Here is a 21,164-nt window from a genome sequence, read left to right on the forward strand (position 1 = left end):
CACCTGAGCTGTGCCATCACCTGAGCTGTGCCATCGCTTGAGCTGTGCCAGCACCTAAACTGCCCAGTGCTAAAGTTCCACCACTGAGACCTCTCAGCACAACGGGATCCTGCTCCTGCACTCCCAGCTGAGGTGCCCACAGGTGTCCCTTGACATCAGGGCTCTTTAAAGGCACCTGTATGGTGGTGACCAAAAATCCTGTTCCACTTCTTGGCATGCACGGAGCTGGTTTTCATGCTAATACATGTATGGCTGGGAGCAGGAGTTTCAGATCTCTGGGAGAGAGATGGGCCCTTCCCCTGCAGGAAGCCTTGATCCCTGATGGTCCAAGGTCTCCAGGAAAGCCCAAGGGCACAGACTTTAATATGGGGATGTTTTAGATTTATAAAAGGGATGTTTTAGAGAGGAAGCAAAGGTGGTAAAGGGATGGATATGAGTAATTAGGGGAAGAACACACAAGGGATAATATGGGAATATTGGGGTGGCCCTGGTGTAATCCAGCGGTGCTGTCCTGGGGGAATGAGCGCTCCCGGAGGAGCGGGAAGGGAGCCCAAACCCCGCCTCGATCTCATCCCGTACCGGGGGTGCCGGGGTTACTGGGGGTGCCGGGAGTACCGGCGTTACCGAGGGTACCAGAGGTGCTGGGGGTACCGGAGACCGACTCCGCAGGTTCTGTCTGGAGCCGCCAGGGGGCGCCGCGCCCCAGAGGCGCGCTCGGAGCCCGGGTCGGGTTCTCCTTTTCGGGGGAGAGAGGGGCAGTGAGATAACCGGGGCTGTGAGGGCTAACCGGGGATGTGCGGCATAACCGGGGCTGTGCGGAAAAAACAGGACACTGAGGGGGGAGCAGGGTTCTGTGGGGGAGCGGGGCTGTGCGGGACAGTGGGGGGTATATGGGGTAGTTGGTGCTGTGCAAGGGGGGCCGTGCGTGGTGTGTGGCACAGTGCGCAGTGAGGGGGGCTGTGAGGGGTGAGCGGGTGAGCGGAGCCATGCGCGGTGTGTGGAGTGCTGTGTGGGGTGCTGTGTGGGGTGCTGTGTGAGGTGTGCGGGTCATGAGGCGTGAGTAGCGGTGTATGCAGGGTGAGCTGCGTTGGATTTGGCCGTAACACCCGCGGGGGAGACCCCAGCCTTTGCACCAGGATACCCCAGCCCCGGGCACCCCAGGGATGCTGGACACTGTCGGACTGCAGGAACCGTGGCCCCGCGGCTGGATGCGACGGCCCCAGGACCTGCAGGGACCTGCAGGCCCCGGCTGTGGGAGATCCCGCAAACTGGGATCCCGCAATGTCTGTCTGAGCCCTGCTGGCACTTCTGCTCCCTGCGGGCCTAGTTTTGGGGTCCTCAGGATGGATCCCCCAACATGCCCTGCTTGTCCCCAGGCTGGGGGGCAGAGCCAGCCCGTCCTGTTGGTGCCACCAAACCTCGCTGTCTGCAGGAGCCCCAGCACCACTGCCACCGCCCCGGGGACACCCAGGGGTGACCCTGCTCTTGGGGCTGCCCTGCTGTGCATCCCTCCACACCCTTAAGAGCACCGGGATGTGGTGTCCCACAGGTATGACCTCCCCAGGTGTGACCCCTCCCGATGTTATCCCCAGATGTCACTGCCTCTTGTGGCCCCCCGCAAGTGTGACGTCCTTTGGGTGTGACCCGCAGCTGCGACCTTCTCGCGTGGACCCTTCCCAGCGAGACCCCTTCCCATAGACGTGACTCCCCCACGTCTGAGGTCCCCTGGGTGTGTGACCCGCAGCTGTGATATCTCATTTTCCCCCAGGCGCGACCCCCCCCCCCCCCCCCCCCCCGCTGACATCCCCTTGTCACAACCGTGACCTTGCCATCTGTGCCATCCCCTCCTCCGGTGGGCTCCCCGCGATGTGAGACCCCGCACGCCGCCTCCCCTCAGTCTGGCTGAGATGTGAGTGTCCCTGTGCCAGGTCCCCCTGCCGGTCCCCCCCGCCACGGCCGGGTCCCCGCGGTGTCCCCCGCCCCTCTCCGCAGCGCCGCACGCATGCTCGGCGCCCGCCCCTCCCCGCGCTCTGCCCGTTCCCAGCGGCAGCGGGGCAAGGATGAAGGACCGGACCGGGGAGCTGCGTGCGGTGAGTGCGGGGCGCACCCGGGGCTTAGGGGGATGCGGGCAGCCCTCTGCTCCCATCGGGCACCGCCCGAAGCCGGCTGGAACCCCCTCCCTGCGCGGGGGCCGCCCTGCCCTGAGCGGCGGCGGCGAGGGGGCTGGGCGGGGGCTGGCGGCAGGGGATGAGCCCCCCGGACACGGCCGGGATGTCGGGATTAGGGGTGGGGGGGTTCCCCGGGCTGCGCCGTCCGCCCGCCGCGCACCGCTGCGGTTCTGCCCGGCTTCGGGCGCTGCGAGCGGTGATCTGCGCGGTGCCGGGGCCGCGGCGGCGGAGCAGCATCGCCGCTGGGAGGAGCGGATACGGACGTGTGTTTGTAGCGGTGCGGGCGGGGGCTGCCCGCGGGGCCGTGCCGTGCCGTGCCGTGCTCCCCGGGACCGTGCCGTGCCGTGCCGTGCTCCCCGGGACCGTGCCGCGCCCGCTCCCCTCCCGTTTTGCGTGCTCATCCTCCGGCGCAGCCGCTGCGGCGGGGCCGGGGGGCGCCTGCACCGCGCTGACCCCGGCGCCGTGACCCGGCCTGGCGGGGAGGCCTCGGGCTCCGTGTGCGGCCGGGGCCGGCCCTGTGCCCCGCGGAGGCCCCGAGGCCCCCGAGCCCGGGCCGCGGGCGGTGGGAGGCGGCGGCTGCGCGCACGGAGCATCGGTGGAAGGAGCCCCCGGTGTCCCCGGTGTCCATGGCCGGGCCCCTGCGGCACTCTCGGGGCTGCTGCCCACGCTGGGGCCGAGCCCTGGGCACAGCGGCAGTGGCCGGAGGGGCAGAGCCCGAAATCCCGGGGCGCTCCTCCAGCCCCCGCCCCGTACCACCCCCGGTCCTCCCGCTAGTGCTTTTTCTTGTTTGTATGGTTTTTTCCTTTCTTTTATTTTATTTTATTTTATTTTTTTTTGTGGATTATTTTTTAAAATTACTTCACGATTGGCGCTCTAGAGCCGCCTGGGATTGCAGGGGGTCTGTCCCGTGGGGAGGACTCTGCCATAGAGCGAGGGGCAGTGGGCACCACCGTGGTGCCCAGTCTGGTGGGGCATCAGAGCTGCCACCAGCATCACTTGGCTGCGAGTTTGGTTTGGTCTGATAAACACCCGGAGGATGGGGCTGGGGTGATGCCAGCGAGGGGCTGAGGGGTGATGGGCAGCTCTTGGGGCGATGAGCAGCTCTTGGGGTGACTGGGCAGCTCTGAATGCCCAGGGCTCGCTGTGGGTGCTGTGGATTCTGGAGGAGGAAGAGGCTCCCCCAAGAGCTGCCTCCCCACTCTGCCTGGAAAACACCCAAACATGGGGCTCTGTCTCCACCACCAGCACAGGCTGTGAAATGGGATTGGAAAGCAGGCTTTTTAATAATAATAGTAAAAAGAAGCCTCATGAATGTCCTTTTGGCAGCCGTTGCTGGCTGAGAAGTGATGCCATGGAGTATTTTAAAATCTCTCTGTTCCTTTAAATACGCCTCAAGAAAAATAAAATGTGTTTTCGCCTCGCTCCTGCTGCTGCTCCTTATTCATCAGCCTCATGGTGAGGGTGCAGCATTCTTCCCGGGGACTCCTGGGGATGGAGCAATGCTTTTGAGCATCCAGTTACCCCGAATATGAGTGGGTGCCCCCTGGCAGCACTGCAGTGAGTGAGGCAGCGTGGATTTACACCCTTGGCGCTGGCAGACACCAGGGAGGAGTGAGATGCTGCAGTGGACACAGTCAGGAGTGTTTGAACTTGTATCCTCTCTGCTCTGCCTCATTAATAGCCTGGGTTGGTTCCTCCCATGTTAATACAGTGTTTAAATTCTGCCAGGGATGATAAAAAGGAAGGATTAATTAAAAAAGAGCTGGCATTGTTGGAGCAGAGGAGGGGATGCAGGGCGGTCACTGCTCTACAGAACAGCAACTCCATGTCTTTATGGGATTTTTAAAATGGTACTTGATATTCAAAATGCTAATCCCAGTTCTTTCCTGAGCCTCGGCTCTGGTTTGGATCAGACTTGCTGGAGCTTATTCAGTGCCCTTGTGGGAGTAGTGCCCCCAGTTCTGCTCTGGAGCAGGGATGGGAAATTTAACTTACAGATAAAACATGTCCTCTTGTGGAAGGAGAGTTGCTGACGATGGGCTGTGCAGGATGCCTTGGATGAGGCTGAGCAGAGCTTTGTTTACAGCTGTTTCTGTGCAGGTGTCACAGCTCTGGCTCTCAGTGGTGTTTCCTGCCCATCTGGGGTGAATCTGGGGCTGCTCCCATTCCCCAGCACCCCCAGAAGCAGCCCTGGTGAGGTGGTGTGTGCATGCAGGGCTGTGAGAGTCCTGTGGTGCTGCGTCGTGCCATAGAGCTGACAGCTCAGTCTGAGTGAGGCACTGGGATTTCCAGGATGTGACACAGGTCCAAATGGTAAAATAATTATGAATGGTGTTAGAGAGTGGGAGGAAGCAAGGGAGATGTGCCAGTGTTATAGGATCACAGAGTGGTTTAGGTTGGAAGGAACCATCCAGTTCCAGCCCCCAGCCATGGGCAGGGCCCATTTTTTGGGGTGCACTTTCTCCCTGTGCCTGTTGTTCATCTCCACAGCTGATTTTGTGTGCATTTCTCCAGTGATGTTTGTGTGTTTGTGCCGTGCCACTGCCCTTCCCAGCTGGCTGAATCCTCACTCCTGACAGCCAAGTCCCTGCTCCCAGCGCTGCCTCCTGCCAGTGGGAGTAGTGGGAGATGGGAGTTAAAAATAAAAGGGGAGAGGAAGCGAGGTGGGCTCCTGGTCTGTGGATGTGCCCTGTCCCCTCCTGTGGCAGTGAAATCTGCAGCAGTGCCCCAGGACTCACAGCCTGGCCTCTCTCCATCCCTTCCTCTTCACTCCATCCTGTTCCTACCGAGGCTTTCTCTCCTGGGGGCAGGAATGTGAAGTCGAGCACAGTTGCTGTTTGCAGAGGTCAGGTCTTGTGTGACTCCATCTTTTCCAGAACCCCCCGGCTGCAGAAGTCCCTACAGACCTTGCAGATGAATACATTCACTGGTTCAGATGCCATCTTCCTTTCCCTTGTTAACCCTTTTCATTGCCATAAGTGCTCTTGAGCTCTTCTGTTCATCCAGAAGGGTCACACGTGAATAATTCAGCTGTCCTGTGTCCCTGCCATTGGGAGTGGGGCTGGCACATGGCAGGTGGCAGCCGGTGGCTGTGTCCCCAGCTCTGCCTCAGCCTGAGGGCTTTAGCATCACTGAAATGTTGGAATTTGGGGGTGGGGAGGAGCAGAGCTGCCCTGGCAGGTCACACATCATGGCTGCCCTTGGAGCATTCTGATCCCACAAGCATTGAGGCAGGGAAGCTGCTGTGCCTGCTCCTGTGGGGTCCTGGAGCAGGGATGAGATGCTGCTGGACCTTCACTGCTGGGGGCAGCTGGGCAGCTGGGCAAGGAGGAAGGTGACAGAGTGATGTAGATGAGCCCTGCATGCTCCTGTGTAGGGTGTTCCTGCATGCTCCAGTGTGAGATGTTCTTGTGCCCCTTCATGGTCCTGTGTGGGATCTTCTTGTGTTCCTACGTGATCCTGTGTGTGTGTGAGATGTTCTTGTGCTCCCACATGCTCCTGTTAGATGTTCTTGTGTTCCTACATGCTCCTCTAAGATGTTCTTGTGTTCCTACATGCTCCTGTTAGATGTTCTTGTGTTCCCACATGCTCCTGTGTGGGATCTTCTTGGTGTTCCTACATGTTCCTGTGCGAGGTGTTCTTGTGCTCCTCCATGCTCCTGTGTGAGATGTTCTCATGTTCCTACATGCTCCTGTGTGAGGTGTTCTTGTGTTCCTGCATGCTCCTGTGTGAGATTTTGAGATGTTCTCGTGTTCCTCCATGCTCCTGTGAGATGTTCTAGTGTTCCTACGTGCTCCTGTGAGGGATATTCTTGTGTTCCTACATGCTCCTCTGAGGGATGTTCTTGTGTTCCTCCATGCTCTTGTGTTCCTACATGCTCCTGTATGGGATATTCTTGTGTTCCCCAGCATTGAGGGGTCCTGGGTGTCCCTGTGCCACAGGGACACTGTTCTCAGCAGTGGGTGCACACCATGGTAGGACAAGCTAAAAACTGGGAAAACCTTCTGTGCTTTAGACATAGCTGCAGGCAAAGCCCAGGCTCTAGGTCACTCTGGGTGGTGTGTCTTGTCCCCAGCCTGGGGTGATGGACAGGGTTTGAGGGACAGACAGAGCTCAGAGGGGACACTGAGCCCCAGGGTCCCTTGGTATGTGCTGGGGAGCTTCAGGTCTGGTCCATGGGAGTTCAGAGGTCCCACTGAAATCAACTTAAACACAGGAATACACTTGCCCCACTGGGACCTGGTGTCAATGTGTGGGCACCAGAGAGTGATAAGAGTGCTGATAAGTGCAGCCAGATACATCAGCTGTGCCCTGGGTGTCTGAGAGGAGGGAGCCAAAAGGGCTCAGTCTCATTCCCACTGTTTTAATTCCAGTGTCTTTGTGTGTGAGCTGCTCGGAAGCTGTACAAATGTTTGTTTTGCCATGTATCTCCCCATTAACGAGATTTCTCAGGAAATATGCAAAATTATCACTACAGGCAGAACATGTACAGTAAGGCTCATTAAGCTAAGTACTGTGATAAATTGCTTCTTCCATAAAATTATGTATATTAGCAAAAAAGGAGGAGAGTGAGCCCAGGTGGAAGGGCAGGAGGACAGAGTGTGTGGGATTGTGGTGGCTCCAGGTGACCTGGGCACACCTGCCTCAGGAGAGTGTCCTTGCACCATGGGATGATCCTGCAGGAGATGTGGGGAGGGGAGGGCAGGCAGAGGACAGCAGGGGAAATGGAGATGGAGCAGTGCTGTGTCAGGAGCAGAGCAGGCACAGAGCCAGAGAGGTTCTTTGCTCAGGGAAAACGTGAAACCAGGCAACTGTGGAAGCACAAGGAGTAGAAAGTTTTGCTGAACTGAGAGAAAAGAAGAGAGCAGGGGGAAAATGTCACAGGCTGCTTGTACCTCTGCACCTCTGCCTGTGCCACTGCCTGCAGTGGCCAGAACCAGGGCTGCTCTTGGGAATGTGTGTCACAGACATCTTTTCATGAAAAATCCTTTCTTTAAGATTTTTCCTCCTGAGAAGCTGAGAGGCCTCAGGAACAAAATGTAAACAATGGTTATCTGCTGCTGTGGAATGCAACAGGTGAATCTGTGATTGGTCTCATGTGGTTGTTTGTAATTAATGGCCATTCACAGTCAGCTGGCTTGGACACAGAGCCCGAACCACAAACCTTTGTTATTCATGCTTTCTTTTCTATTCTTAGCCAGCCTTCTGATGAGATCCTTTTCTTCTATTCTTTTAGTATAGTTTTGATGTAATATATATCATAAAATAATAAATCAAGCCTTCTGAAAGATGGAGTCAGATCCTCATCTCTTCCCTCATCCAAAAACCCCTGTGAACACCATCACAGAATGTGGGCACTGCTTTTGCCCCCCAGATCAGGGAGCAGACCTATGGCTGTGAACAGGGGACAGGCTGTGGCATTGGGTGTGTCATGGGCTCACAGAGAGGTTTGGCTTGGAAAGGACCTTCACAGACCATGTGGTTCCATGGGCAGGAACACTTTCACTAGACCAGATTGCTCTGAGCCTTCTTCCAGTCTGACCTTGAACTCTTCCAGGGGTGGGGCTGACACAGCAGACAGACTTCAGGATGCTCAAGTCCTGCATGAGAGATGTTCTGAAACACCTTTCACCCTTTTTCAGTGATACTCTGAGTATTTTCCATAGTGATGCAGGTGCTCTCCCATTGCAGGAGTGGTGGAAGTAGTGAGTGCAGCCCAGGACATCTGCTGGCCAAAAGCTTGGGGACATCCAGAGGAGAACAGGAAGTTCTTCTGCTCCAGCAGTCCTGGAGAGCTCGGGCTCAAGAAAAGATTCCCCTCAGTTGCCAAGAAACCTTCAAAGAACTATATCATCCAATCCTACTGTCTTGGGTTGGGACATCCTGACTGGTTGTAGAATTCCAAATCTCCTGCCCAAATTGTGTTCATTTGCTCCTAGGCCAGCACGTTCTTTCTACAGGAGAAGGTTCCTCCTCCTCCTCAGGCATCCTCAGGCCCCTCAGGATACATCCCAGCACAGGGGACAGACCTGGCAGTGCAGCATCAAATATTGCTGCAGGGTAGGACTGAACTTTGTGTTAACAGTGCAGTTTTCCAGATTCTAGGGAATACTTGCAGACCCACATTTCTTTTCATGGGAAATAACTAAAAATGAAGTTTTCTGCTCACTGTTCTGTGGCCACTTCCATGCTGCTGTACTTCTGCAGATGTGTGCTGCAGGTTTTCCAGTACGAGCTCTGCCTTTTTCCTCTGCCATTGCTGGTCTTCCTGCAGGTTCTGTCAGACCCTGGCTTTGTCCATGAAATGACTGTTTTGGTTTTCCAGAGCACCTTTGCATTTTGGGAGGATCAGTGTCTCACTGGGATGGTGCTGAGGTTCTTTTACAGGGTCTAGGCAAGAGCACCAAGGGAAATGTCATTGAGCTTTCATGACCATGTGAGCAGCCTGGTTTGGTGAAGGTGTCCCTGCCCAGGCAGGGGTTGGACTGGAGCATCCTTGAAGGTCCATTCCAGATCAGTATTCCATGAGAGCCTGTTTGTAGATGAGGTGGTGGGGTTTGCAGGGTAACCGCTGTGTGGCCTGTGTTGATCCCACAGCCACTGGAATTGTGGTGCTGTCCCTGTCACCTTCTCTGCCTGAGTCTTCCCTTATTTTTTCTCTGGCAGCTCTGGTCTGCACAGGAGCTGTAACCATGATGATGCCACTTAGAGGGTGTTAAAAATTAATTTCAGATTATTTAAGTCTGCTTTTAAGCAAATCATTCTCCAGCCATGACTGTAAATTTATAAAGTGCTGGCTGTAAAGTCTGAGTGCTTTTCCAGAAGGTGATAGTGCTGTCCATGTTTCAGGAGGAGGTCAGTGAGTTGAGAGTTCAGCTCATTGCCCTCTCCAGAACTGGTGTCACCTCTGGCACTTGCTCTTCAGAGTTAAGGAGAATTTTACCTGTTTGCTTTTAAAACTGAGCTTAAGAGTGATCATGGTTCTGACAGAAGGCTTGAGCTTTGTGCCAAAGGCCGGGAATTGTTTTGCAGGAATGCAAGCAAGCACCTAAGGACAAAACTCTTGGAAATCACGTTCTCCCTTGCACTGCTGGTGTTGGAAATAGGAAACACCACCTGACTCATGCAGGTGTTGCTGAATGCTGAAGTCATCTATGCATTAGACTTTTATTCATAAGAAAAAGTTGTTAACGGGAAGGTATGGGCTGGTTTTAGTGAATATTAGAATTACAGAATTGCTTAGGTTAGAAAACTCCTCTAAGATCCAACTGTTTCCCCAGCACTAACCCCAAGTGCCACAACTACACATCTGTTAAATCCATTTAGGGATGATGATTCCACCCCTGCCCTGCACCTGGGCTGGACAGCCCTTTCCATGGAGAAATTTTCCCCAGTGTCCAGCTGAATTTGCCCTGGCACAACTTGAGGGCATTTCCTCTTGTCCTGTCCCTGTTCTCTGGGAGCAGAGCCTGATCCCCACCTGGTTCCACCCTCCTGTCAGCGCATTGTAGACAGTGAGGTCCCCCCTGAGCCTCCTTTTCTCCAGGCTGAGTCCCCCCAGCCGGTCCTCCAGACTCTTCCTCAGCTCCACGCCTTTCCCTGGACATGCTCCAGCATCTCCATGACCTTCTTGTTGTGAGGGGCCCAGACTGACCCAAGATTTGTGGTGCCACAGCAGTGTCCAGCACAGGGGACAATCCCTGCCCTGGTCCTGTGACACTTTATTTGTGATACAAGCCAAGTGCCATTGGCCTCTTGCCTACCTGGGCCTGTTGTCATCTTATTGCAGGGGTTCCATGCTGTTGTCACCTATCACAAAAGTTTCATACCTCCTTGGTGTTTCTCCTCAGAGCACTGACTCTTTCTTCCTCACAAGACAGCCAGCTGACTCTAGTTCCCTTCTTAGGGAAACCCCACTCTTTTATAGCATCTTCTTCTCTTTGGTCACAGCTGTGGCCTGGTAAAGTCAGGCCTGCTCCTAATCCTTGATAATTGGCCCAGCTGCAACTCCTTCAGGGTAAGATTACTTTCTACACCATCTTTATTTTCTTACATTCTATCCCCCTGCATGGGTTTATGTTCAGCTACTGCTGGCCAGCACCCCAAGGCCTTTCCCAGCTTTTCAGTGGCTCTGCCCCCAGCCTGGAGCACTCCATGGCGTTGTTGATACCCTAGTGTTGAACTTGGCCTCATTGAATGTCACAGAATTAGCCTTGGCCCATTGATTCAGCCTGTCCAGATCCCTCCTGCCCTCCAGCAGGTCAGCATCTCACCCAGCTTGGTGTCTTTGGCTGAGGATGCCTCAATCCCCTTGTCCATGTCATTGATGAGGGATTGGCCCCAGCCCTGATCCCTGGAGAACACCACTGGTGCCAGGCTGCCAGCTGGATTATTGCTGGAATAGGGCACGGCTGAGTTTGGGGCCTGTGTGCTATGGAATGGCCAATTTGTCCTGGTGCACAGCTGTATTATATGGTCTGCAAAAAGGGCTGAGGTGGTTTAAGGCATGGTTTTGGGTGGTTCAGCTCTTCAGGACTCTCTCCTGGGAGCACACCCTCTCGCTGGCCTTATCCTTAGGCTTGGCACCACCTCCCTGGAAACCTTCAGGAACAGGACTTCAGCCCTGCTTGAAGGGCTTTTTTTGGCTGCTGCAGATGCCTAAAGCAAACCCTGAAGTGTGAGGAGCTCAGGGTGATGCCTCAGGTTTGAGCTTTTCTATTTTTCAGATTCTGTGCTGCTTTATTGTGTGGGTCTGGGCTTCATAATAGGGAATGGTGAGCTCTCTGCACAGAGCAGGGAGACAAAACAATTCCTGCTCTAGCTGGGCACCAAGGACAAATGATCCAGATCTCAGGCCAAGGAGCATAAATAAAGAGGGCTGAAGAGAGAAAAATAAGGAGGATGGGACTGGATGGGCTAAAGCTACAATAAGCAAATGGGCCAAAACTTATAAACGTGTGAGACCCCATGACCGGTTGTGCGTTTTGTGACCATTTTGGGTTGTGCTGCCGAAGCTGGATCCAATTGAGGCCTCTTCAGAAATCCCTACTTTATTCTTTGGCTCTGTCTAGCCTGTGTTCTAGGTCAGCCTTCCCAGGGCATGAAGGGCAGCCCCAGGGTGTGTGACTCGTTTGGTGGGTGGGAGATCCATGGGTGCCCTGCTCCTTGTGCAGGTGAGGCTGTGCTGAGCTGCCCTTGTGTTCCAGACATTTGAGTATCTGTACCTTCTCCTGTGTGTCCTTTGGGCTCTGTGAGATGCTGAGATGTCAGAGCTGCTCACTTGTTGTGACCTTGTCCTTCCTTGCACAGCTGCATGCCAAAGTGAGCTGCCCTGGCAGCTCTCAGTGTCATTGCCACTGGCCTTGGGGGTTTGGATACAGGGGACAAGGTGACTGCTGTTGGGTGTTGAACCTCTGTGTGTTGAGTTTGCAGGGTCCCCAGGATGAGGGAGGAATTGATGAATCTGACTCCATGTTCTTAGAAGGCTAATTTATTATGATATGATATGGTATTATATTATACTATATCATATTATACATTATATTATATTATATATTATGTTTTATATATATTGTATAGTATATTATATAGTATATAATATTATATAATATAATTATATAATACATCATATTATATATATGATATATACTATATAATATTTTATATTTTCTATTACATATAATATATATTATAATATAAATAATATATTATATAATATATTATATTATGCTATACTAAAGAATAGAGAAAGGATACCTCAGAAAGCATAAGAAGAATGATAATGAAAACTCGTGACTCTCCAGAGTCTGACACAGCTGGCTGTGATTGGTTATTAAATAAAGACAATTCACATGTTAGCTAAACAATCTCCAAGCACATTCCAAAGCAGCAAAACACAGGAGAAGCAAAATCAAATAATTGTAATTATTTTCTTTTTTCTCTGAGGGTTCTCAGCTTCCCAGGAGGAGAATCGTGGGCAAAGAGGATTTTTCAGAAAATATGACAGTGACACCCATGTGTGGGGACACAATCCCAGCCATGACCCACAGCTGCTCAGAGGCAGCCCCAGGAGCAGCCCGTGCACCCTGCCATGGCACAAAAAGAACATAATTTCACAAAGCCAGCCAAGCCCAGATGGCTGGGATCTCTTCAGCTGGGCAGAGCAGCACGGAGGTGTTGGTAAATACAAACAAACAGATGCAGCCTGGGAGTGAAGGCGTGCAGCAGCCTCCTCATTCAGGGATGAGCCCTTTCTGTGCTTCACTGGGTGGTCCCTGGGAGGGGGATGGCAGCTGGGGTGGCTTCTCCTGTCCCTGCTGCTTTTGTGAGGCTCTGCTAGAGTGGGAGGCAGGCAAGGGCTTGCTGCCTCTTTGGACACAGAAATTTCCCAGGAAAATGTGCCAGCAGGGCTTGGCAGAGGGCTGTGTTGGGTTCAGGTGTGCCCAGCAGGGACTGAGCCCCATTGTTCCTGGTGATGGGGCCTTCCTCTGCTACCTGCACCAGCTCCCTGGGCATGGTCAGATCCACCTGCAGCACTCACAGGAAAGGACAGGAACCTTGGGGCTGTGTGTGTGACACTGCTGGGTGACACAGAGCTGGTTGTGCCCCTCACTGCCCACCCTGACAGGAACCTGGAGCTGTGTGTGTCACTGCTGGGTGACACAGCTGGTTGTGTGTGACCGTGTTCACAGGGGTTTTTGGATGAGGGAAGAGATGAGGATCTGACTCTATATTTTAGAAGGTTTGATTTATTATTTTATGATATATATTACATTAAAACTGTACTAAAAGAATAGAAGAAAGGATTTCTTCAGAAGGCTGGCTAAGAATAGAATAGCAAAGAATGATAACAAAGGTTTGTGGCTTGGACAGAGAGTCTGAGCCAGCTGACTGTGATTGGCCATTAATTACAAACATCCAACATGGGCCAATCACAGATGCACCTGTTGCATTCCACAGCAGCAGATAATCATTGTTTACATTTTGTTCCTGAGGCCTCTCAGCTTCTCAGGAAGAAAAATCCTGAGAAAAAGATTTTCCATACAAGATGTCTGCCACAATTGTGCCCCTCACTGCCCCCCCTGACAGGAGAGAACAGGAACCTGGAACTTTGTGTGTCACTGCTGGGGTGACAGAGAGCTGGTTGTGCCCCTCACAGCCCACCCTGCCTGCTCTGCTGTTTGGAGGAGAGAAAACATGCAGTCTTCTCAGGTGTTCTGTGCTCCTTTGCCTCTTTCAGAAAGTGCTTGGAGAAGGAATGGGCTGGAATGAATTTGTTAGCATGTGCTGGTTACAAAACCTCAAAATAGAGCCGGGATGCTCCAGGGCTCTGGATGTCTTCCCATCTGCTGCTCCTTTTTGTCAGGGATGGTATCACAGTTTGCTTCTGCCTCCACTTGGGATTTTGGCCCTTGTGGAGGGCACTGTGAAGCCTGTGAGGCTCCAAAAGCTGCTGGAGTGTGGGAATCCACAAAATCAGAGGGTTTTGGGAAGGCTTCAAAAGGCAGGCCTCAGAGACAGCAGAACTGTGGTTAGAGCTGAGCAGTAGCCATGAGATTGGTCAGCAGAAAAAATATTTAAAAAGTAGAAAAGTAAGGGCAAATAGAACAATGGTCTGTGTATTAGTGCTTGTCTAGAATAACTCCCTAAGCTACAGAAAAGTTTCTCTAGTGAGATATTGGGAAGTTTGAAGCTTAATAATGGAGCTCTGTGTTTTAAGGCTCACAAGCAGGTATTGTATTTGAAATAAGCAAGCATTGTTTGTTTAACCAAAGGTACCTGTGCTTATAGTGGTTGGATAGAACTACTGTCAGTGTGCTTTTGCTTTGTGTGATTGGTCAAAAAACTTCTAAAGCAAGTTGTTGTGACAGTGTTCACAGGGGTTTTTGGATGAGGGAAGACAAAGGATCTGACTCCATGTTTCAGAAGGCTGATTTATTATTTTATTATATATATTACATTAAAACTATACTAAAATAATAGAAGAAAAGGTTCTCATCAGAAGGCTAGTTAAGCTAAGAATAGAAAGGAATGATAACAAAGGTTTGTGGCTCAGAGAGCCCGAGCCAGCTGACTGTGATTGGCCATTAATTACAAACATCCAACATGGGCCAATCACAGATGCACCTGTTGCATTCCACAGCAGCAGATAATCATTGTTTACATTTTGTTTCTGAGGTCCCTCAGCTTCTCAGGAGGAAAAATCTTAAGGATTTTCCATAAAAGATGTCTGCAACACCTGGGATGTGAGCTGCTGGCATCTTCCCGTTGTCATAACCATGTAATGAGGCTGATGCTGGAAAATCAAACAGCTCAAGGCACGTTCCACAGCAGCGCCATCCCGTTGGTGATTTGTACACAGCCCCTGGCTGGCAGTACTGGAGGAGCTCTGGGTGCCCTGCCCTCCCCACCCAGCCCTGCTGCTCGGTGGCACTGAAGGGCAGCAGCCCCCAGAGCCATCCCAGCTGCAGGACAGGGCCCACACGGTGCCACTGCCCAGCCTCTGGTGGACTGGAGAAATAAAAACCTTGTGAAAGAAGGGTTATCCTCACCCACCCTGTGTGGAGACAAAGCCTGGAAGCCCTGGGTCCTTGGTGCTGCCTGACAGGGCCAGAGGCAGAGGTGAGGGGCACTGGGAGGATGCTGTGCCTGACACTGTGAGTTCCCAGGCTGTCACAGACATATTTTCATGAAAATCCTTTCCTTAGGATTTTTCCTCCTGAGAAGCTGAGAGGCCTCAGGAACAAAATGTAAAATGATTATCTGCTGCTGTGGAATGCAACAGGTGCATCTGGGATTGGTCTCATGTGGTTGTTTCTAATTAATGGCCAATCACAGTCAGCTGGCTTGGACAGAGAGCCCAAGCCAAAGGCCTTTGTTATCTTTCTTTTTCTATTCTTAACTGGCATGCTGATGAAATCCTTTTCTTCTATTCTTATAGTATAGTTTTAATATAATATGTATAATAATAACTCAAGCCTTCTGAAACATGGAGTCAGATCCTCATCTCTTCCCTCAACCTGAGACCCCTGTGAACACGGTCACACCAGGCTGGGGAATTGTTTGCTGCTTGTGCTGAGCAGCACCTGCAGGTGGTTTTGACTGAGACAGGAGCTTTCCATGTGCCTTGGGAAACCTGGGGTGCTCACAGCTGGGATGCATGAAGCCAAAACACTGTTATGTTTCCTTTCAAAACATGTTTCTTCTTCTTTTTTTTTTTTTTTTTTTAATTTTTTTGTTGTTGTTGTTGTTTCTTTTTTGAAAGTTTTGGCCTCTTTGCTACTTTTGTATTAGAATTAATCATGGGGGGACACCTCTTGGGGTAGGGCAGTGAGGGCCAGGGCGGAGGGAGCTGCAGGGAGCAGCTGATCCATCAGTGCTGCTCTGCCTGGCATCCCCTCTGGCTCCAGTCCAAGGCACCCATCAGTGGATGTGGCTGCTGTCTGTGGCCCAGGGCTGGGCTGGTGGGGTGGGATGGGATTCTGTGCCTGACACAGGGGTGAGGATGGCACTGAGGGTGTTCCCAGTGACGTGGCTTGCACAGATGGTGCCCTTCTCCAGCCCGGAGTGACAAGTGACATGTGCCCTCCTGACCAGCAGGCTCCATCTGTGTAATTTCCTCTTCATGGGGCTTCTGGCTGGGCTCTGTGCCACTCTCCCTGTCCAGTGCCTGCCCTAAATAACATCTCTGTGCCTGTCCATCAGCCTCTGTGCTCCCAGGAGTGCTGTGCCCTCAAGCATGAGTGCCTCTGGCAAGGCTGTGTGTCCCTTCCTGCAGGATTTCTGGGTATGGCAGGGTCCAGATAGGACCAGGCAGGGATGTGGCATCCTCTGTGCAATGAGTCAGGCCTGTTTTGGATGTGGAAGGGACAAGCAAGAAGTGACAGGGACAATAACATCTTGGCAGGAACACTGCTCTCCTGCTGCTCTTCCTCTGCTGACAGTCCCTGGCCTTCCTGGTTTCTGTGCAAGTCTTCATTTTAAATTAACAGTGGGAATACTCTGCTCACAGGCTTCAAAAAGGGGCTCAGAATTCTGGCAAATTGAGACCCTGCTAGAATGATGGCAAAAAAAAATACTGCATAGGCTTGTGGGGAGGTTGTGTGGAAGGTTTTTCTGTACAGGGCTGCAGGGGTTGACTGGTGCTTCCCACCCAGTTCCACCCTCTGCATGGGCAGGGACACCTTTGACTGTCCCAGGCTGCTCCAAGCCCTGCCAGCCTGGCCTTGGACACTTCCAGGGATGGGGAAACCACAGCTGCTCTGGGCACCCTGTGCCAGCCCCTCTTGGTCTGACATTTTTCCCCCATGTCCAACCTGACTCCACCTTCAGTCCAACACCATTGTCCTGTGCTGGGACAGAGCTGGAGGCAGCTCCAGGGTGACTCAGAGCAGAGGAGGAACATCCTCTCCTCTTGCCCTCACTGCTGAGGGTGAGCCCAGGAGACATTTGTCTTTCTGTGCTGCCAGTGCCTATGGCCAGGTCAAGCCCCATTTGTCACCCAGCAGAATCCCCTGATCCATCCTCCTTTCCTTTACTCCTTCCTGAGGATGCCCATCCTGTTGGGTGCACGGTGAGGTGGCAGGAGCTGCAGGATAGGTCCCCTCCATTTCTGTGGATGGTGTGGATGTCCTTGTCCCTGACAGGGAGAGGCTTAGGAGATGAGGGAGTAAAGATCCCCTGTCCTGTATATACACATCCAGGGTGTCACCATGGTTTTTAAAGATTTTCTAAGCCTTCTGATGTTGACGTTCTTGTAGCGAACTTTCTCACACGCTTTCTGTAAATAACTCATTGTTTTGCATTTCTTTATGGAAGAAGAGAAAGTTGATGGACTGTTGGTCTGTCCAGTGTCATTGGAGAGGTGGCACTGTCACCCTCCAATCCACTGTCACTCTTGGAAAACTATAAATGTTGGAGTCAGAAAATAAACTTCCCTTTTTTCTTCACCTTGAGAACAGCAGTGTGAGCTTGTGCTCTTTCGTGTCCTATAGCGACACCAGGGTGGTGTTTGCATTGGCAGGGGCATCTTCCATCACTCCCAGTGTGTGTCCCCAGGGTCTGTTGGCATTTTCCAGCATCCTGGGGGGTGTAGGTGGGGGTCTGTGTGTTATTGCCCATCCAGTGGGCTCTCAGTACCACCCACCAGAGCGTGTGATGCTTCAGAGCTGTTGATGCTTAAAATCAAGCACAGCACCAACCTGGCAGGAATGTGTGATGTGTAAGTGGAATGTGAACACGGGTGGTACTTGTGTGTCTGTAGCAAAGCTCTGTCCATGCTTTCCTAGCTTTAGGACATGGTTCTTTGTGACCTCCTCAATGGTGAGCCCTCCTGCCATGTGCTGGGGGAGTGCTTGGGATGCTCTGGGAGCAATGGAGCACATGTGGGCACTGCTCTGGAAGCAGTTATTGGCCCCAGGTGGAGCTGAGCTTACAGCCAGGCTTGGTGCTGGCTGAAGGGGTGGCACTGGGGCTGGGACAGTGACAGCTGTCACTGTGGTCAGATGGTTTGGAGCAAGGCTGGAGCAGTGGTGACACAGGCCAGGGGGAGGGACTGGGCTGCCTGGTGGCACTGGCATGCAGGAAGGATTTAAAATGTGACTGTGTTCAGAGGGGTCTCAGGTTGAGGGAAGAAACGAGAATGTTGACTCCATGTTTCAGAAGGCTTGATTTATTATTTTATGATATATATTACATTAAAACTATACTAAAAGAATAGAAGAAAGGATTTCATCAGAAGGCTGGCTAAGAATAGAGTAAGAAGGAATGATAACAAAGGCTTGTGGCTCAGACAGAGCCTCGGACACAGAGTCCCAGCCAGCTCACTGTGATTGCCCATTAATTACAAACATCCAAGATGGGCCAATCACAGATGCACCTGTTGCATTCCACAGCAGCAGATAACCATTGTTTACATTTTGTTCCTGAGGCCTCCCAGCTTCTCAGGAGGAAAAATCCAAAGGAAAGGATTTTTCATAAAAGATGTGGCCAAACCCTGCCCCTGGTTCCAGGGAGGTGTGGGAGGGTTGGATGTGCTCCTGTACCCAGCTCTGTCTAAGCCTGAGCTGTGCTCTGGCTCTCCATGCTGCACTGACACTGCTGAAGGGAATGGGAGAGGCTGTGTGCACCTGCTGGGAGCAAACTGCAGAATTTTGGAAACAAAAAGTTTCAGGGAAAAGCTGGCAGTGCGTGCTGCAGGGACTCTGCAGCCCCAGCCTGTCCCTGCACACAGTGGCACCAGGACAGTGACTCTCCCTGGGCTGAGCACTGTTGAGGCACCTCAAACCATGGGGCAGGAAGGTATTGAGGGGCTGGAGCATGTCCAGAGAAGGGGACAGAGCTGGGAAAGGGTCTGGAGCACCAGGAGGGGCTGAGGGAGCTGGGGCAGCTCAGCCTGGAGAAAAGGCAGCTCACCTCCTCCTTATCAGGGTGAGATTTTCACCAGAATTGGGGGAGCTCTCTGATCACAAAGGTAACTATGAATGGGATAACTGTGTGGGAGTGAGTTACCTGCTGTAGTAAAGTAGAAAAATCATAAAGAAAGGCTTCATAAAATCAAACCTTCCCTCCTAAAATCAGTGGCTGGCCTTGTCAGGCCCTTTGCAGGTTCCCATGTGAAAGCAATCCTGGTGTGAGCAGTTCATTAACATAACAATCTGTTCCTGGGTGAAAGACAACTTGTACCTGTATAAACTGTTTTTACACCTTAGATAGAAAAATGAAAAGTATCTCTCACAAACTTTCCCTGCATGTACACACTGAGAGTTTGAGTGGCCAATCAATACATGGCAACAACTTGTTACTGACCAATAATTAATTAACAAGAAAGCTTCTGACCAATTGGAGTCCCACACGAGGTCTGTAAATCTGCTTATAAAGGAGTTATGTGAATAAAGAATGTCCTTTTTCCACCATGAAGAAAATGGAGTCCATGTGATTTATTCCATTAGTTACCCAGGCAAAAGGTGCCACAAGTGGTGGCAAGGCTGAAAGCTGAGGTTTGCAGATGATTCCACCCAAGTCAGTCACTGTAGGGTGGAAAGACAATTTTAGGGGGTGGGATGGATATTTCATCTGGCTTATTTCAATGCAAGAGGGCTCTCTCTGGAGTCTGTAGTGGCTGTCTCTCTGCAGAGTGCAGAGGGGCCATGGGGTGATGTGTAACTGCAATCATCATGAGATGAGCAGAGGCAGTCCTGTCTTAAATCTCCATTCCACTGGCTTCTTCTCTCTTGTAAAGATGGAGTGAGAGGAAACTTTTCCATCCTGTTAATTTTCCATTTCCCTCCATCATGTAGCTGCTTTGGATGATAATCTTTTAAATGTCTCCTTATGTGCAGGACTGTAATTTTTCCTTCCCTTGAGAGCTTGCAGCCCCCGCCTTGCTGGGACAGGAGGTGTTTTCATCTCTGGTGACAATGACACACATGCTTCTGCAGACAAGGACAACCCCTCATTTGCCTGCTGTGACTTTACTAGTTCTGCTGTCTTATCTGTTTGCTCCCACCTTTCCTGCACTCTGCAGCACTCCTTTTATTTCCCCATCACAGCATCCCTTGTGTTTACCATCATGGCATCCCTTATGTTCTCCTGACATGGCATTCCTCATGTTTTTTCCCATTGCAGCATCTCTCACTTCCTAGTGCAGCTTTCCTCGTGTTTCCCACTGCAGCTTCCCTCCTGCTTTCTCCCGTGGCAGCATTCCTTGTGTTTCCTGTGACAGCATCCCTCATGTTTCCCATGACAGCATCCCTCGTGTTTTCCCATCATGGCATCGCCCAGGCTTTCTCCTGTGGCAGCATTCCTTGTGTTTCCCATGGCAGCATCCCTCGTGTTTTCCTATCACAGCATCCCTCTTGTTTTCCCAGTCCAGCATTCATTGTGCTTTCCCAGTCCAACATCCCTTGTGTTTCCCATGCCAGCATCCTTCGTGTTTTCCCATGGCAGCATTCCTTGTGTTTTCCCATCACAACATTCCTGGTGTTTTCCTATCACAGCATCCCTCTTTTTTTCCCATCACAGCATTCCTTGTGCTTTCCCAGTCCAACGTTCCTTGTGTTTCCCATGGCAGCATCCTTCGTGTTGTCCCATGGCAGCATTCCTTGTGTTTTCCCATCACAGCATCCCTTGTGCTTTCCCATGGCAGTATCCCTCATGTTTTCCCGTGGCAGCATCTCTTGTGTTTCCCATCACAGCATCCCTCTTGTTTTCTTATCACAGCATTCCTTGTGTTTTCCCAGTCCAGCATTCCTCGTGTTTCCTATCACAGCACCTCTCATGTTTTCCTAGTCCAACATTCCTTGTGTTTTCCCATGACAGCATTCCTTGCGTTTTCCCATGACAGCATTCCTCGTGCTTTCCCATCACAGCATTCCTTGTGTTTCCTGTGACAGCATCCCTCATGTTTTCCCAGTCCAGCATTCCTGTGTTTCCCAGGCCAACATTCCTTGTGTTTCCCATGGCAGCATCCCTGTTTTCCCATCACAGCATCCCTCATGTTTTCCCATCACAGCATTCCCTGTGCTTTCCCAGTCCAACATTCCCTGTGTTTCCCATCACAGCATTCCCTGGTTTCCCATCACAGCATCCCTTGTGTTTTCCCAGTCCAGCATTCCTTGTACTTTCCCAGTCCAACATTCCCTGTGTTTTCCATCACAGCCTCTCTCATGTTTCCCCATGGCAGTATTCCTTCTGTTTCCCATCACAGCATTCCCTGTGTTTCCCAGTCCAGCATCCCTCATGTTTCCCATCATTTCCCTGCCTCGTGCTTTCCCACCCCACCCTGGTATTTCCCATGGTGGAATCTGTGCTGTTTCCCACTCCTGCTCCTTGCAGAGCTGCTGTGCTGCTCACACAGGGTGCCCTGGGAGCTCCCCCTCCTTGGCTGTGGGATGTCCTTGGCTGTGTCCATGCTGTGCCATGGCTGCTGTGGTGTTTTGGCCATCCCTCCCTGCTGGATGTGTGTGCTCTCTGCTCTCCCAGAGTCCTGGGGCTTGG

General features: G+C 52.0%; 1 protein-coding gene across 1 annotated transcript in view; it reads left to right on the forward strand.

Annotated features, from left to right (window-relative positions):
* The first annotated feature begins 2,011 nt into the window (after positions 1-2,011).
* Positions 2,012-21,164, forward strand: part of STX1A (syntaxin 1A) — a 69,450-nt gene continuing 50,297 nt past the window's right edge. Inside the window, exon 1 of the mRNA XM_054287271.1 lies at positions 2,012-2,090. Within this exon, the coding sequence (XP_054143246.1) occupies positions 2,061-2,090 (30 nt within the window). The 5' untranslated portion in view covers positions 2,012-2,060. The remainder of the gene's footprint in view (positions 2,091-21,164) is intronic.

The sequence above is a fragment of the Melozone crissalis genome, unplaced genomic scaffold, assembly GCF_028551555.1.
Source record: "Melozone crissalis strain CALT ecotype California unplaced genomic scaffold, PUWL_Pcris_2 ptg000057l_1, whole genome shotgun sequence".
Lineage (NCBI taxonomy): Eukaryota > Metazoa > Chordata > Aves > Passeriformes > Passerellidae > Melozone > Melozone crissalis.